This window comes from Macrotis lagotis, chromosome 1 (assembly GCF_037893015.1).
Source record: "Macrotis lagotis isolate mMagLag1 chromosome 1, bilby.v1.9.chrom.fasta, whole genome shotgun sequence".
Classification (NCBI taxonomy): domain Eukaryota; kingdom Metazoa; phylum Chordata; class Mammalia; order Peramelemorphia; family Peramelidae; genus Macrotis; species Macrotis lagotis.
The window spans coordinates 275,362,070-275,378,422 of NC_133658.1; the positions used below are offsets into that span (position 1 = coordinate 275,362,070).

General features: G+C 40.7%; 1 protein-coding gene across 2 annotated transcripts in view; it reads right to left on the reverse strand.

Annotated features, from left to right (window-relative positions):
- The window catches only part of RGS19 (regulator of G protein signaling 19), a 34,959-nt gene that overhangs the window by 11,568 nt on the left and 7,038 nt on the right, over positions 1 to 16,353 (reverse strand). Inside the window, exons 2-6 of one of the 2 annotated variants that reach the window (XM_074210529.1) lie at positions 11,876 to 12,043; positions 3,497 to 3,598; positions 3,174 to 3,295; positions 781 to 855; positions 304 to 538 (exon numbers count right to left, since the gene is read on the reverse strand). In XM_074210529.1, coding sequence (XP_074066630.1) covers positions 304 to 538; positions 781 to 855; positions 3,174 to 3,295; positions 3,497 to 3,526 — 462 coding nt within the window. In that variant the 5' untranslated portion in view covers positions 3,527 to 3,598; positions 11,876 to 12,043. Of the gene's footprint in view, positions 1 to 303; positions 539 to 780; positions 856 to 3,173; positions 3,296 to 3,496; positions 3,599 to 11,875; positions 12,049 to 16,353 lie in introns of both variants that reach the window. The other variant, XM_074210530.1, reaches the window with a different exon arrangement.

The window sequence follows — 16,353 nt, forward strand, 5'->3', positions numbered from 1 at the left end:
GATTAATTCTGGACTAGTCAGACCAACCCTTGTCTCCCAGGGAACAAGCAAAATTGACAAATCATCTACCAGAAAATGACATCACCCATCCCATCACCCTAGTCCCTCTTTGGGGTAAACACAATGCCAAGCATGAGTGGAGGTCTTGGCCCAAGAAGAGTTAGGTTGACCTGGAATAGAGGACAGGCTTGTTGACTGTGGGGATGAGATAGAGGAATGCAAAAACCAGGGGATGAGGGCAGGACTGTAGATTGGGGAGGAGATGGGGATACTGAAGGGTACTAAGGGGGCCCTAGGCCGCACCTCTTTAGGAGAGAGGATGGAAATATAGTCCTCATAGATAAGCCGAGCCTTCTCATCGATGGCTTGCTTGTTGCCTTCTCCCTTGAGCTCTTCACAGGCCAGCCAGAAGAGCATGTTCTCCTCACTATATTCTGTACGAAGGAACTCCCGGAACACATTGCGACCTGCAGGATTCTTCATTAGCTTGTCAAAAGACTTTGCCCAGCTCTGGACCTCCTCCTGACTGGGCTTGGTGCTGCAATGTATAAGTCCACATGGAGGAGACAGACAATTGTGAGGATATCAGCTGATCTTTATTCTCCTGTTACCAACTTTCTCCACTCCCCTCATTCTCCTAAACTATTTTGCTTGGAAAATCTGAAATTACCCTCAGGACAAGGGTCAAACTTTCTGAGTTGAAACTTGCTAACCCTACAGTGAAGCCCCCAGGGGAAGAAGCTTCCTCCTTCATGAGTGTGGATATGTAATGGGAATTACCAAGTTTCACAGTTGGGGATGGTCTCCAGTCTGGTCTCTCTAGAAGTCTTCCAAACCCGCTGCCGATCTTCATTCCTACCAGTAAGATTGAAAGGTAGAAGCAGTAAGCTGCACATTTACATGGTTCATACACACTCATGCACCCCACACATACCCACAACCCTAATCACATAGGAGCACATGTGTTGATAGAAACATGTGGATTCAGACACGTTTACAGACATAGGAACACATATACATAATCACAACTAGACACACTCCAGATGTTGTACATACATTCGCAGTCATCTTAGGCTCATTCATCTTCACTTTCTCTTATCTTTTGTAAATATTTCAAACAGAAAGGGAGAAGTTCTGGAACCCAAGATAGCCCCACTTCCATAGAGCTTCCCTAGAACTCGGGGTTCCAGGGAGGAGGAGGAGTATGCTTTTCTGCCCCTTCTAATTCCTTGTCTTCTTTCCTTGGTAAACTTTTTTTTTAATCCAGCTATAAAATCAGAGTTTAGACTTAAGATGATCTCCCAAACCCCTTTCAGGTCTGACATTCTATAACTCCATGTTATAGAGTTATAACTTCAAAAATATTAAAGAAAGGAAAGATCACCGGACTAGACAAGTTGTGGAAGTCTAGTGTCTGAGATCTGATCTTGATCCTGCCGAAGGATAAGGCTAAGTCTAATGAGGGAAAGAAGATCAAGGTTACACAGTTAGCAAATGGTGGCAATGGTCTTCAAATCCATAGATTAGATCATATGAGAGAGCACTTGATCATGAGCTTACATCTGTAAGCTATCCCTAGGAGCCACTCTTCATCTGTATCCTCAAGACTGGCAATTTTCCAAGGACAGGACCCTAATTAGCTCCTGTTTTCTCAGATGAGTTCATCAAGAGAGCATGTACTCCTCTGTCTTCCCCAGTTCCCATAATGAACAGATATGGTGGCAAGAGGGTTGAGATGGCTCAAGAAAAGGGTGGATAAGCAGATTCACCTCTAGGTCTGTATCCCAAAGAGATCATAAAAAAGGGGAAAGATCCACATGTACAAAAATACTTATAGCAGTTCTTTTTGGAGTAGCAAAGGATTAGAAAATGAGGGGGGATGCCCATCAATTGAGAGTGGCTGAGCAAATTATAATATATGGATGTGATGGAGTACTATTGTTATATAAGAAATCATGAATGTTTGGACTTGAGAAAAGCCTTGAAAGAGTTGCATGAACTGATGCTGCATGAAATGAGCAGAACCAGGAGAACACTATATAACTGTATACATTAAGAGCAACATTGTATGGTTTAGTTCCTCTCATCAGTTCACTGAATGAGAAAAAATCTAAAAGACTTGTGATAGAAAATGCCATTCACATCCAGAGAGAAAACTTTGGAGTCTGAATGTAGACTAAAGCATACTATTTTCATTTTTTAAAGCTTTAAATTTTTTTTTCTTTTTTCTCATGACTTTCCTCCCCTTTAGATCTGATTTTTCTTTTATAACATGGCTAATATGAAAATATGTTAAACATTATTGTATATATATCATCTCCATCAGATAACTACTCACTGTAATGGGGAGGGGGGAGGTGAGATGGAGGTAGAAAAATATTGTATTCAAAAATCTTACAAAAAAGATGGATGTTGAGGAGCAGCTAGATGGCGCAATGGATAGAGCACAGCCCTAGAGTCAGGAGGACCTGTGTTCAAATCCAGCCTCAGAAACTTAATATGGACTAGTTGTGAGATCTTAGCCAAGTCACTTAACCCCACTGTCTCACCAAAAAGAACAAAAGAAATTTGAAAATTATCTTTGCATGTAATTGAAATTTAATATATTTTTTTAAAAGGGCTGAATGAGCACCTCTTACAAACTCCTAAGGTCAGATCTACTGCATTGAATTATCTGCTTTCCTACTGGACCATCAATCAAGAGACTTGAAAGCAAAGTGTGCTGGGGTCCATTCAGGATTATTTTAGGGGTTGTTGTGCTGGGGCCAAGTGTTAGAGGCCGTTCTATCCAAAGGAAGAGAGAAGACTAGGATACCTTCTAGCCTGTGAGTGTGAGTCAAAATTGCTACCTCATAAGTATTGGAGAGGACCTGAAAGTTCTGGTATCAGGATAACCCCATTCTTGATACTCATTTGTTAAGGCCATTCACACACACACACACACACACACACACACACACACACACCCTCATCCCCCACCTACCACACATATACACACACTATACAGATACATATACCCCCATACCTGCACATACACACACCCCACACATACATACAGCCCTCCAACACCCAAAAACATACACCCATACCCACACCCACACATACACATATCACACACACATACAACTCCCCACATACCACACACACACACACACACACCCCACAATACATACCATGAACAGCTGCAGCAGCAGCACCAGCAGAAGCAGCAGGCATTGGGTCGGGAAGGAGCCAGAGGGGCTGAGTCATTACGGGACATAGATGGGGGCCTGTCTGCCTCCTCAGGCCCTGTATGCTGAAAAGCAAGAGTATGGAGGGGTCAGCTCTTTCCCAATGGAGGCTTCCCCCCAACCCCAGGTCTGATCCTTCCCAATGTGAGGATTTTCCCAGACTGATCACTTCATCTTTCCCACTTTCTCTTATCATCTGTACCCTAAGGGTATGTGGTGCCCATTTCCCTGAAAAAGGGTAAATTGAAGTTAAAGTGTTCTCTCACCTGCTTCCCAGCCTCATCAGCTGTCGGCATGAATGGGCTGTATATGTCCCTAGAGCTCCTTCCACTTTGGGCCACAACGCCGGTACTCTTTGCTTAAATGTTCTGGGGGTGGGGTGGGGAATAGAGAGATAGATTTAATTCTGACTTGCTTTGTTGAACTTTCCTTTGCAGAAGGATCTTCTTGGAATAAGGATCTCTACTCCTCCAAGCACAGAATTTTCCCATTCCTTTTACTTACAGGGTGAGTGGGCATGTTATAATGAGATGGAAAGGACATGGATTCTCATTGATTAGAGCAAACACTCAATCCTAGCCCTGGTTTCCCATTAGCCAGTCAAGAATGTGATCAGCTTGGCTTCCCAGAGATAAGGAGAAGGCACTTTGGGCTCTGCTATTTTGGTTATTCCATCTTTACCTCCTTCATTAGTCTGAATAATTCAGAGTGGACTATATTTGACCTGAGATTGGGCAAGTGGGAGAAGGAAGGGACACGAAACCCCTTACCTTCTCCCTCTCCCCTCATGACTTTTTTTAGAAGTGACTTCTTGTCTCGGTTCAGGTTCCTAACACATCCCTGATCCTTGAATGACAAACAGTGCTTAGGTTGGGTTCCCAGTATCTTCTCAGGGCTGGTTTTCCCATTTTCCTTTCTCCAGAAGCTATGGCATAGGGAAAAGGCATGATACAAATAGAAAGCAACTGATATATAGCAGTGAGAGAAGATAAAGGAATAGAGGAGAAGTAGCTGGAAGTTAGAATGCTTGCATCCACTGTGTGGATCAGATCAGGAGATAACATATGTGAGACACTTTAGCTATAAATGTCAACTATTATTTTTCAGACCTCCTCACACCACTGAGGACAATTACTGCAATTGGGGCTGGGAAGAAGGGTGACTAGAATCTGCTAATTGCTAATCAGAGGCACCTGACTAGCACTGGGTAGCAGAAAAAGCTGAAATGCCCCAGAAAAAAAGGTGGGAAACATCTAAAAAAAATCCAGGGAAAAAAATTTTGCTCAGAGTTACTCCCCACAATTCCCCTTTCTCCTCAACCCCCTCTAGTCTGAGGCTGTCTGGAAGACAGCAGGCAAAAGTCACATTGGAACATGGTCTTTCAGTTTCAGCAGGTATGGAGAACAAAGGTAGTGTTCATGTGGATAAAACATGAGCTGGTCTCATCACACAGGAGAAGGTGAGAAGGCTGGAACCATGCCAGCCTATCTACTCTAAAGTTTATCACAAAGAATGAAAGGATTGAGGAAATTCTTCAAGGGAAGAACACAAAAGAAGCCAGAGAGAGGAAGGAGGCAATCTTAACAGGTTTTAAGAGGATGAGATAGAAAAGAATGGGAACAAGAAGGACCATGGCAGAAACTTTTCCCATTGAAAGTGAAGCAGGTATCTGGAACAAGGAAATAGTGTTTTACTGAATGGTGATAAGAACATACAGGTATTTCCAGGAAAGGGGGAAAGTACTAGCCATAGGAAAAAGAGATGAATCTTATTAGCTGGTGACTCTTCCTGAGGCCTATGAAGATGGCCACAGGTCAGTATGATATAAATAATTAAGAGGTGCCATGAATCATAGACCATAAAACATGGAAAGAACTCTAAGAGATCTTCAGGTTACATTGCTTCTGAAGGTCTTGATGAACACTATCTGGTGTTTTGTATAGAAATGAATGATACTGACAGAAGGAACTTCTAAAACACCAATTAAGATTATGGGGTCCTGGGCAGTAGTTAAAGGTCACAGTTTCATCATGGATGCAGATTAAAGGTAAGAATGATAGCCAGAAATGGAGAGTAAATAAAGGAGACTGGTAAACCATATATTTTCTTGCAAATATGGTTAGGAAGGGCTTGACATTCAAACTACAGAGAGAAGGAAAAAACCAAACAAACCTGTTCATATCATTACCAAGGTAGTTCATAATCATATATAATAATCTAAGCATGTTAAAAATCTCACCTGATACTTTCAACAGTCAGATAGGGAGGTAGATATTATTATCCTATTTTACAGATGGGGAAATTGAGGCAAACATGTTAGGTAACTTGTTAGGGTCACACAGGCAGTAGATTTATGAGGCTGGATGTTTTTCTGATCCAGGCCTAGTACACTACCCACTGTACCATCTAGCTGCCTCAGACACTACAAATGTCATTTTACCTGTAAATAAAACAAAGGCCATCTAGTTCATCTTATACCAGAATAGGAATACTCATGACAACATCCTTGACAGATAATTCTTCTTTTAGGTTCAATGATAATTTCTATAGAGTCCCCCAAAGCTAAAAAGTCACCTCTAATTTCCTATGTGCAATCTTGCATCACCAAATGTCTGCTGATATTTTTTCCTGGATAGTTCGCATGAACCTCAAACTCAATATGTATAAAATGCAACTCATTATTATCTCCTAAATCTACCTCACTTCCAAATTTCCTAATTTCTTTCATAGTCTAGTTAACCAGGTTAACTCTTCTCTTTATCCCTACCCCCCCCACTTCCATCCAATTATTTCATCTTTCACAACATCTTTTGCATTTGTTTCCTCTGTTTCCCATTTGTTATCCTTGTCTGGACTACTTGAAATAGGCTCCTAATTAGTTTTCCTGCTTCTAGTCTCTTCTCTCCAATCTATTCTCCATATAGCTGCCAAATGAACTTTTCTAAGATACTGATCTAACAATATGATCCACATGATTGATATTCAAATACTTCAAAATGGCATATCTTCACAAGACTTTTTTTCTTCAGGCAAAATACCTCTAGCTCCTTCAATCAATCCTTATAACCTAATGATCTCCAATTCTTTCACCATCCTGGACATCTTCCTTTGGATAGGCTCCTGTTTGTAAATGGTTTTTTTTTCCCCCAAGATTGGTGTCAATAGTCTAAATGCGGTCTGACAAAGGACAGCACTAATCTAGCCATGTGGGATAGTAGAGCCCTGGAGTCAGAAGATCTGAGTTTGAATCCTACCTCATTTATTAGCCAAAAGATCTTGGGTAAGTCAGGGTTTTCTGAGTCTCAGTTCTCTCACAAATAAAATTCAGGATTATACTGTATAATCTTTGAATCCAATCCAAGATACTTAATGTTAGATGTTGGTCTCTCACTATAGCCTGAAATTTCATTTACTTTTTTGGCTGCCTCATTCCCTTAACTCATTTTGAGCTTGAGGTCACCTAAAACCCTCAGATCCACCCCCCCCTGTTGTCTAGACATGCTTCTCATATCTTGTAATTATGCAGTTGAATTTTTTTAACCCCAATGTAGGTTTACATTCATTCCAATTATATTTTCTGATTAGATTTAGCCTATTATTCTAGCCAATTTTCTTTGAATCTTGAATCAAAGCTCAAGTTGCACATCAACTGCAGATGTTATCTATGCCTTCATACACATCAATGATAAGAATGCTGAACAGCATAGTAACAAGGATGAAATCCTCTGGTTCTCTACTGGCAATTAAACCCAAAGTTGACATATTAATTTGGAGCTAACTTTTCTTCAGGTCTGATGAACTAATTAATCAGTTCTAAATTTACCTAACTGTATTATCTAGCCCATAATTCTACATCTTGTTCACAAGCCTTTCTCAAATGCCTTGCTGAAATCCAGGTATCTTATATTTGTATGGCATTCCCATTAACTACAGGATAGTAACCCTGTCTAAAGAGGAAATGAAGTTCATCAAGCCATGGCTTGTTTTTAATGAAGCTATTTTGATGCTTGGTGAATCAATGCTCTCTTTTAGAATCTTGCAACAAACTGAAGTCAAGATTTAAGGCCTAGGATTGGAAGAATTTACTCTCTTTTTTTTTTTTAAAAGTTTTTGCAAGGCAGATGGGGTTAAGTAGCTTGCCCAAGGCCACACAGCTAGGTAATTATTAAGTGTCTGGGGCCAGATTTGAACTCCAAGGCCGGTGCTTTATCCACTGTGCTACCTAGCTGCCCTACCCTCTTTCTTATTTTGTAAATGATGACATTTGCCTAGGAGTGACACTTCAATTTTTCATGAGTTTTGAAAGATCAATGACAAAGATTCATCAACCATACCTTGAAATTCATTCCTCCCTAGATTTGGCCTTTTGATTGTCCTTAACTGATAATTGTTCATTATCAGTTTGAACACATTCTGAATTTTAGCAATCCTGAAACTCTTTATAAGGTGATAACTTTTTGTATTATTCTCACTTTTTTGCCCTTGCTGATGACAAGATTAAAAAAATCTTGGTCAGGGAACTTTTTTGCATCTACTTTTGTCTTCTTTGACAGCTTCCCCTTTTCTTCTTTACTGAAATTATTTATTTGTATCTTCAGAATTGCATTCTAAAGAGAATTTTCTACCCCTGAGTACTATGGGAACCTATTTTTTCTTTCCCTAAAAATCCTTGCAATTCATTCTCCCCAAATTTGGAGCTGTTATTGTTGTCCAGTTCTTTTTCGGTTATGTCTGACTCTTAGTGACCCCATTTGGGGTCTTCTTGGCAAAGATATGGGAGTGGTTTGCTCTTTCCCTCTCCAGCTCATTTTACAGATGAAGAAATGAAGGCAAATAGGACTAAGTGACTAATTTAGGTTTCACTCAGACAATTCTTAAGTTTTCTCCCAAGGTTCACATAATTTTTTTTTTAACTTTAGCAGCTAGTTCTTCCTTATTGGTCAGAATTTGGTCCAGAATAGCAGTTCTACTACTTTTCTTCCACATTCTGAAGTATGAAATTATCATTAAGGCATGTGAAGAATATTGCTTTTGGCAGGGAGAACAGCATGCTGGAGTGAAAAGATCACTGGATGGGGATTTGGAAGACCTGGGTTGGGATCCTGCCTCTGCTGCTTACTGTGGGACTTTCTATTCAAGTCATTTGACCTCACTCTGTGGTTTGGTTTTCTCATCTGTGAAATGAGGGAAGTTGTATTAGATAGTTTCTAAGATCCTTTTTTAGCTCTAAATCCTATGATCCTATGAATCTATGTTTGGGGAGTTGGTCTCCATCCTTATAACCATACTTCCAAATAAGATTTGAGATCTCTTTCCCCAATATCCTTAGTCATTTTCTTCTCTAGGTCTAGTCATCAGCTATAAAATCCACACTACCACAAGATACCACAATAGTGTGTCTATTTCTCCCTCCAAATTCAGTCTAAACCTAAGTCTGAACAATTGGATGATAAGCATTACTCAGGATTGAGGATTTACAAATCTAGAACAATAGAAAATCATGGGTACAATTGGTTCTAGAGTAATAGGGGAAGGAAGGGAAATAATTATTTATAAGTGCCTATAGAGTGCCTGGCAATTTGCTAAGTAGCTTACAAATATCTCATTTGATAGTGCTTTGATGACAAATTTGATAATAGTTTGTGAAACACTGAAATGAATCCATTTTGGGGGAAATGAACTGAGAGAAGAGGATGAATAAAACATTAGAAATCCCAGTGAAGGCAAAGAGCTGGAAGTTTAAGGACAGGGATGATAGGGAAGATTAGTGAAGTCTAATGTATGATTATGCCAATGAATGTTAAAACATTAATTAATAATTAATTAAGAAAATTGGGAAAGTGATCTGAAAGACAACAGATGACAGCAAAATGAAGAGAAGGTAGTAGAGATGGATTTACAGACTTCAAAATTTGGAAGAAGAATGGCCTGGAAGTAACACTAGGAAGCAAGGCATATGCTCAATTTTCCTCCTGGCCTTGTCTATCAGTCAGGGTAAGTACAAAAAATAACCTCCAGTGTAAAATTATAAGTGATATGGTATCCTTTGGACAAGATCCATGTTACAGTTAAAGCCAGGAGATGCAAAGATGATAGTTGAATGTTTGAGAGCATAGGGAAATTTGCTAAGAATATACCAACACTGGAGCTCTGTGTGAAAAGCAGAGGAGATAAGAAACTACTAACTTCTCTTACTGATAATAGGGAAAGGAGGGAAAGCAATGACAGAAACTGGTTTTTTTTTTTTTACTAGTTAGTAATACATAGGAAGGGGCAGAAGCAGGAATGTGGTGAAATGGATAGTTTGCCACTGAAGAAGTCAGGAAGACTAATTTTCTTTAATTCAAACCTGTCTTGTACTCAGACACATACTAGCTATGTGACCCTGGGCAAGTTACTTAACTCTTTTTGTCTCAGTTTCCTCATCTGTAAAATGAGTTGGAGAAAGAAAGGGTAAACCACTGTAGTATTTATGCTAAGAAAACTCCAAATGGGGTTATGAAGAATTGAACAAGACTAAAAAAAGACTGATGGACAGGAACTGTGGGGAGGCAAAGCCAGGTCATCTTAGAGGTAATAATCAATAGAAAGTAAAATTTGACACAATCCGATGAAAAACCAAGCTTGGGGGAAAGCAGACACCAAAGGTTCAAGGAAAGGATAGGTTTGACTCTGTGACCTAAAACTCAGTAAGGGAAATTGACCCAAAATGAATTGGCTATCTTTAGAACAAAATTCTGAGAATATAAACACATTATTCCAGTGAGAATGTAAAGGTGGGACATTTATAAAAATAGATGTATATTCATAGGTTGGAAGTGACTGAAACTATGATGGTATGTGAATAATAGTATTGTTAAATAAGAAATGTCAAATATGAGGAATTTGGAGAAACATGGGAAGATCCACATGAACTGATACATAGCAAAATAAGGAGATCCAGAATAATTTATACAATGACTACAATGTAAGTGAAAAGAAGTTAAACTCTGAGTAACAATGACAAAAAACAACAATAAAGGTCTAAGAGAAATGTGCCTTCCTCATGTCAAAGAGATGGCATTCTATGAGTACAGATATTTTATATTTTGTCAGGCAAGATATGGGTATTGGATATTTTTATTGAACTGTTTTTCCTTTGTCACAAGGAGGATTCAATCTGGGCAGTGGGGGGAAATGTTTTTGAAGTCAATAAAAAGGACATCAGTAAATCATTAAAAATATTAAAAGACTGATGTCGATGTACAGAGAAATCATTGAGCAACTTAGATTTTTAAAAGGCATGTTTATAAGATTGAAGCAAGGGCAAGGAATTGTAGATGAATACATCCAATGATATGGTCTTGTAACAAAGAACATTAGGAATCCAAAATCCAGAACAGGCCAACTGATGCTGGCAATGGATGCCAAGAAGAACATTAAAAAAAAAAAACTAAACTGGGAGCAAAAAATGGTACAAAAAATACACAGAGTCAATGAATCCATGATAATGATGATAGAAGAAAAAAAAGAATTGCTTGACTATATACAACCTGGTCAGATCCTATCTGGAGTTTTGTGTTCAGTCTGGTGACCCAGTTCATGAAGGCCACTAATAACATGGAGAACATCCAGAGGAGAGTAGCTAAGATGGTGAAAGACATCAGGTTCATATCATATGAAGATGTCATTGAATCATTTCAGTTGTGTTTGACACTGCATGACCCTGTTGGGATTTTCTTGGCATTTGGTTTGCCATATCCTTCTCAAGTTCATCTTACATTTGACTGAGGCAAATTGGATTGAGTGACTTTCTCATGGTCACACATCTAGTAAGTGTCTGAGGAATTCACAAGATGAATCTTCCTGTTTCTAAGCCCAGCACTCCATCTACTGCACCCCGCAATGGCCCACATGAAGATGGGATGAAGGAATTGGGAACTTTTAGCTTGGAGAAGGGGGGGGTACAAGTATGATAGTAGCATCCAAGTGCATGAAGAGCTATCTTATAGAAGAGGAATCAGATGTGTTCTATTAGGCCACAAAGGGCAGACCTGGAAGTAATGGAAATGGCAAAGAAGCAGATTTAGGTTTGCTATTAGGAAAAACCATCCTGAAGTAGAAGTAGACCGGGACTCCTCAAGAGGTGGTGGGTTTCCCCCTCTGTGGAGATCTTTAAGAAAAGAACATGATAGTGGGACTTGTCAGGAACGTTATAGTGGGGATTCCTTTGGGGTATGGGCTAAACTAACTGACAGCTGGGGTACTTTCCAATTCTCAAATTCTGTGATAATCCCTATTTTACTTCTGTTTTCTCTGCCAATGAGAATGATCTTCAGATAAGGAAGAAAAGTGATGACTTAGGGGACTGATACGGAAGTGAAGAAATAAGAAGAGATTATCAATTTGCCCTCTATGAGTTCAACTCATTGGATCAAAATGAACACATCTCAGGGTGGATGAGATTGCTGAGTCCCTTCAAAAGACTGAAAGGTAGCCATGCAATGACTGGATAATTCATTTTGTTTCTAGTATCTCACTCTTTCCTTTTCTAAAGATTTAAAAGATTTGGCCATCTTTTCTAGAATTTTGGCAAGAACAGAATTCAAATCCACTGGTCAATCAATGAAAAATATTAAACTTTGTGAAGAAACTGGGACATTTACCTGTTTCTTGACCTGCTGCACCACCACCACTCCTCACAATTTTCATCCAGAACACGTCTTGCAAGACAGACCTTTTATCTCTTTTTGAGAGGGTTACCAGGCTGGGAGGTCAGAAAAATGCCATATTATGTCTGGGTTTCAGCAAGACATTTGATGAAGTTCTTCATCCTATTCTTGTAGACAAGATTGAGAGATGAGGATTTGATGATGGTACAAAAAGATAAAGTACATTAACCCTCCCTCCCCCTTTCCCTTCCCCTCCCTCAGCTGACGATTAATGTCATGTTATAGAATCTTGATCCAAAAAAATTTTGATCTCAACAGGTTAGAGTAATGGATTGAATCTAATATAGCAAAATTTAATACAAACAAATGTAAATTTGGGTTGAAAAAATCAACAGTGCAAAAACAGGTTAGGGGCAGTGTGGACCAACAAAAGTTCAAGTGGAAAAGATCTGGGGGCTTTGGTGGAAGCTCAATGTGAATCAAGAGTAACCTGCAGGCCAAGTGGTGTTCAGAATGAGGGAAATGACAATCTTATTATACTCTGCCTTGGTCAGGTCACAATTAGAGTATTCAATTTTTGGTCCTACCACATTTGGGAAAAGGGTTATTAGCAAATTGGATTTCATCTGAGTTAGATTGATTAGGAAGAGAAGAGGACTAGACACAATGCTAGATAAGGAAAGACTGAAGGAAATGAAAGTGTTTTACTTTGAGAGGAAAAGATTTAACATGAAAGTTGTATTCCAAATGTGAATGATGTATTAAGCTTGTGTTGCTTGCTAAAAAACTTAGGTGCATTAAGTAGAAATTTTATATCGAAATATATATGCACATATATGTATAGACATATATATTCATATAGACATAAAATTACTATAATAAAGCACTTGTTGACAATGAGATCTGTTCAAAACTGGAACTGGTGTCTTGGGAGGTAGTTATTGAAAGTGTACAAATAACAGTGAGTAGTTTTGCTTACTTAGTTTTTTTTGGTATACCTTTAACTTCTTGGTCAGTTTTTAACAAGGAAAAGATTGCTGAGAGTCCCCAAGCCTCCCTCTCCTTCTCCTCAGGTTAGCACCCTAGGCCCTTTTTGTCACCTTCCAGATATTCTATTAGCTTGGAGCCCTGGGAAGAGGGGGCCAGGCAATCCCCTATTAGAGACCTCCTTCCCTCCCTCTTGCCAAATTCCATTGCTGAGATTCTCTATGGAATTTTTTTGGTTTGAGGACTCAAGGCTCCTGGGTGTTCATGTGATTGTATTTTATTCAAGAGGGCCAGTTACAGCTCTGGACACTGATAGAATCTGAAAATGGGAGAGTTGCTGTTGTGGCTCTTTTGATGGTGAGAGGTCACCTCCCTCAGGGAGACTTCCCAGATTCATCCAGATGATTCTCCAACTTGACTGTTGATCTGACATGCCTCCCAATTGATATACCAAGGTTATTATTTCATAAATATGGATGACAGAATATACTTTATGTTACTACCCCTCCCCCCTCAGCCCAAGCCCTCCCTAGAGCCTCAGGGACTATATCTCCGCCCTCCCCATGGGTTTGCTCAGTCATTTCTCAGCCGGAAACCCGGAAGAGAGGGTTGTTCCTCTTTCCACGCTTCCTGCTCTCTCAGCCCCTCCCTGATCCTCCTCTGGGGTGGGGAGGCTGGGGGGGTGGGGGGTGATGGTGGTGGTGGTGGTGGTGGTGGTCACTCTCTGAAGAGATCAGGCAAATCAATTCTAAGGAAGCCAAAGGAGAGAGGGGTCATGGTGGGAGGGACCAGGGAATATATGGTGTAGCCAAACATGTTCCCTCCTGTTCTTATTCTGGCCACTCTGCCTCTATTTTTCAGAGACTGGGGGGGGGGAGGGATGTGAGGGGGAGAAGAGAAGAAAGGAGGGGGCCTAGCTGCTTTTAGTTCACTATTTCCCAACAGTCCCAGGAAGTTGCTGACCATCTACTCTCCCCAAAGGATAGAACCTAAGAAAGTGAGATGTGTTGCAAAGCAGAATTATGCATGAGGAGAAACCCTGGAAAGGCATTCTTCCTGTGAGATGGGGAAGGCTGGACCAAAATGCTTTTCCCTTAGAGGTTTTGAAAGGAGTAGTCAAGGTGGTGGACGAAAATACTTTTATTCCAGTCCTAGCTCTCAGGCTTTTCCCCTTAGGTAGGTTAGTGTAGGGCTCCCAGACCATGATGGCTCCTCTCCTTCCCTTGTCTGGCCCCCACTACCCCCTCCCCCAGTCATCTCTTTTGGCCCATCCTTACCAGGATCCCTGTTTCTTCACCCCCCCCCCCCAGGGGAGCTTGAAACATCCGCTGCGGGGGTGGGGGCTTGCCAGGCAAGGGGAGGGGCCTAAGGAGTTGGGGCATCCGGATTGAGCTAAGGCTTTCTTTTCAAAGTTCCTCCAAAGTTGATTCCTAGCCTGGTACAGCCCTAGGATCTCTCCTCCCAGGGCTCCTGATTTGCATAGTCTCAGTCGGCTTTGATTTTGTCTTTCCACCCTTCCTTCCATTACAAGTTCCCCTCAGCCTCTAAGAATAGATACCCGAGAAGGGGATAGATAGCCTGGACAGGAGATTTCTCCTCTTTCCACATCAACCTGAGGGTTAGGCACAAGTCCTAAGTTTTAAGCAAAAAGGAAGCCAGCCTAAGTCAACACTAGCATGGATGAACCATTTGTTGTTGAATTGTTTTTCAGTCTTGTCTGTCTCTTTGTGACCCTATTTAGGGTTTTCTTGGCAAAGATAATGGAGGGCTTGACATTTCTTTCTCCAGCTCATTGCACAAATGAGGAAACTGAAGCAAACAAGGTTAAGTGACTTGCCCAGGGTCATAGATCTAGCATATGTTTGAAACTGAATTTGAAGTGAGGAGGTTGAATTTTCCTGACGCCACTCTTGTCACTATGTCACCTAGCTGCCCATGATGATCCATAACAGAACCCAAAAAGAGTGAACATAATGACAAGTGAATGTAGAGGCTCATTAGTAGGGAATCCCCGGATGCTCTGGGCAGGGAGGAGAGTCTCAGTCAATCAAATTATCAGGTGACCCAATCAATTGGGGCCCTGGAGGGCTAGACCTGGGTGTGGCCATACCTCCCTTTGTGGCTCTAGCTTCCGTTTCATCCAGACACCTGGGTTTTTAGAGCTAGGCTTAGATGTGCATTCAGAAGGGCTGGGGAGACTTGCAGTGATGCCTCAGAAGTAATTTTCTGGGATTTTGCATCCTGCTAGTGGAACAGAGCCATAAAACAAATGTTTGCTCTGAGATTTTTCTCTGAAAGATAGCTGATATGGTATCCCACTTGGCAATAGAGATCCTTGGGCTTAAACTGAGGAGCTGATGGGCAAAGTGAGGCAGCCCAATGTTAATTCTCAGAGTTGAGTATTAACAATGAAGAAATGTCTCAATGTATGAGACTTGAGTCCTGGACCCTATCTCCCCAAGGAACCTCCTACCAGTGTCCTCTTTGCTTCATTGCTGGATACTTGTCTCAGGGAATGAGATCAACTCCAAATGGGCTCTAGTATTAATGGTTCAGGTATCTTACTGAAAAAAACTGAATTCTCCAAAGGATGGATCATGTTCTAGGGAACTTTGCTTCATCCCCAATCCCCCTGTCCCCAGGTCAGATCAAGTTACTCAGATTTCCATCTTGCTGACTTCATTTTTTTTAGGGTGAACTTCCTGCTCATTTCCTTGTTCTGTGGGGTCTCTTCTTCCACTTGTTCCACAACCACCATGAATCACTTCGCTTGGTCTCTTGAAATAGCTCTCTAATTAGTTTTCTTGCCTCCAGTTTTGCCCCTTTCCAATCTAGCCTGCATAAAGTTGCCATTTTTGATATTTTAAAAATATGTTTGACCATGTCATTACTCTGGCCTCAGTGGTTCCCTATTGTTTCCAGGATAAAATACAACCTTCTCTCTTTGACATTAAAAATAAAAAAAAAGTTGATTCCAGAGAATAGTCCCAGGCTGATTATCCATTACTCCCCCCATACATTTTATGCATTAGCCAAACTGACTTCTTCAGTTCACCATTCTTGACATTGTGCCTCCAGCTCACTGCCCTTTGTATAATTTGTCCTCCCTTGCCTGGAATGCCCTCCCTGTTTACCTCCAACTCTTGGCATTAGTAGCTCCCCTCAAAGCTCATATTCTAACCCTCCTATAAGAGGTTTTCCCAATCCCTCTCTTTTTATTGCCTCCCCCAAATATTTTGTATTTGTTTTCCACATGCTACACATACACTTATTATGTTAATGTTGACCTCTCCATTATAATGTAAGTTTCTTGAGAGCAAAGACTTTTATTTTTGTTTTTGTATCCCTTGTCTATAGCTCAGAGCCTGGGACATAGTAGAGATTGTGCAAATGCTTGTTGATTTGAAATGGAGGAAGGGCTGAACCCAAGTGTTGTCTCCCCTTTTCCCACCCCTCCCCCATGAAGGCATATACTGTTAACCCTA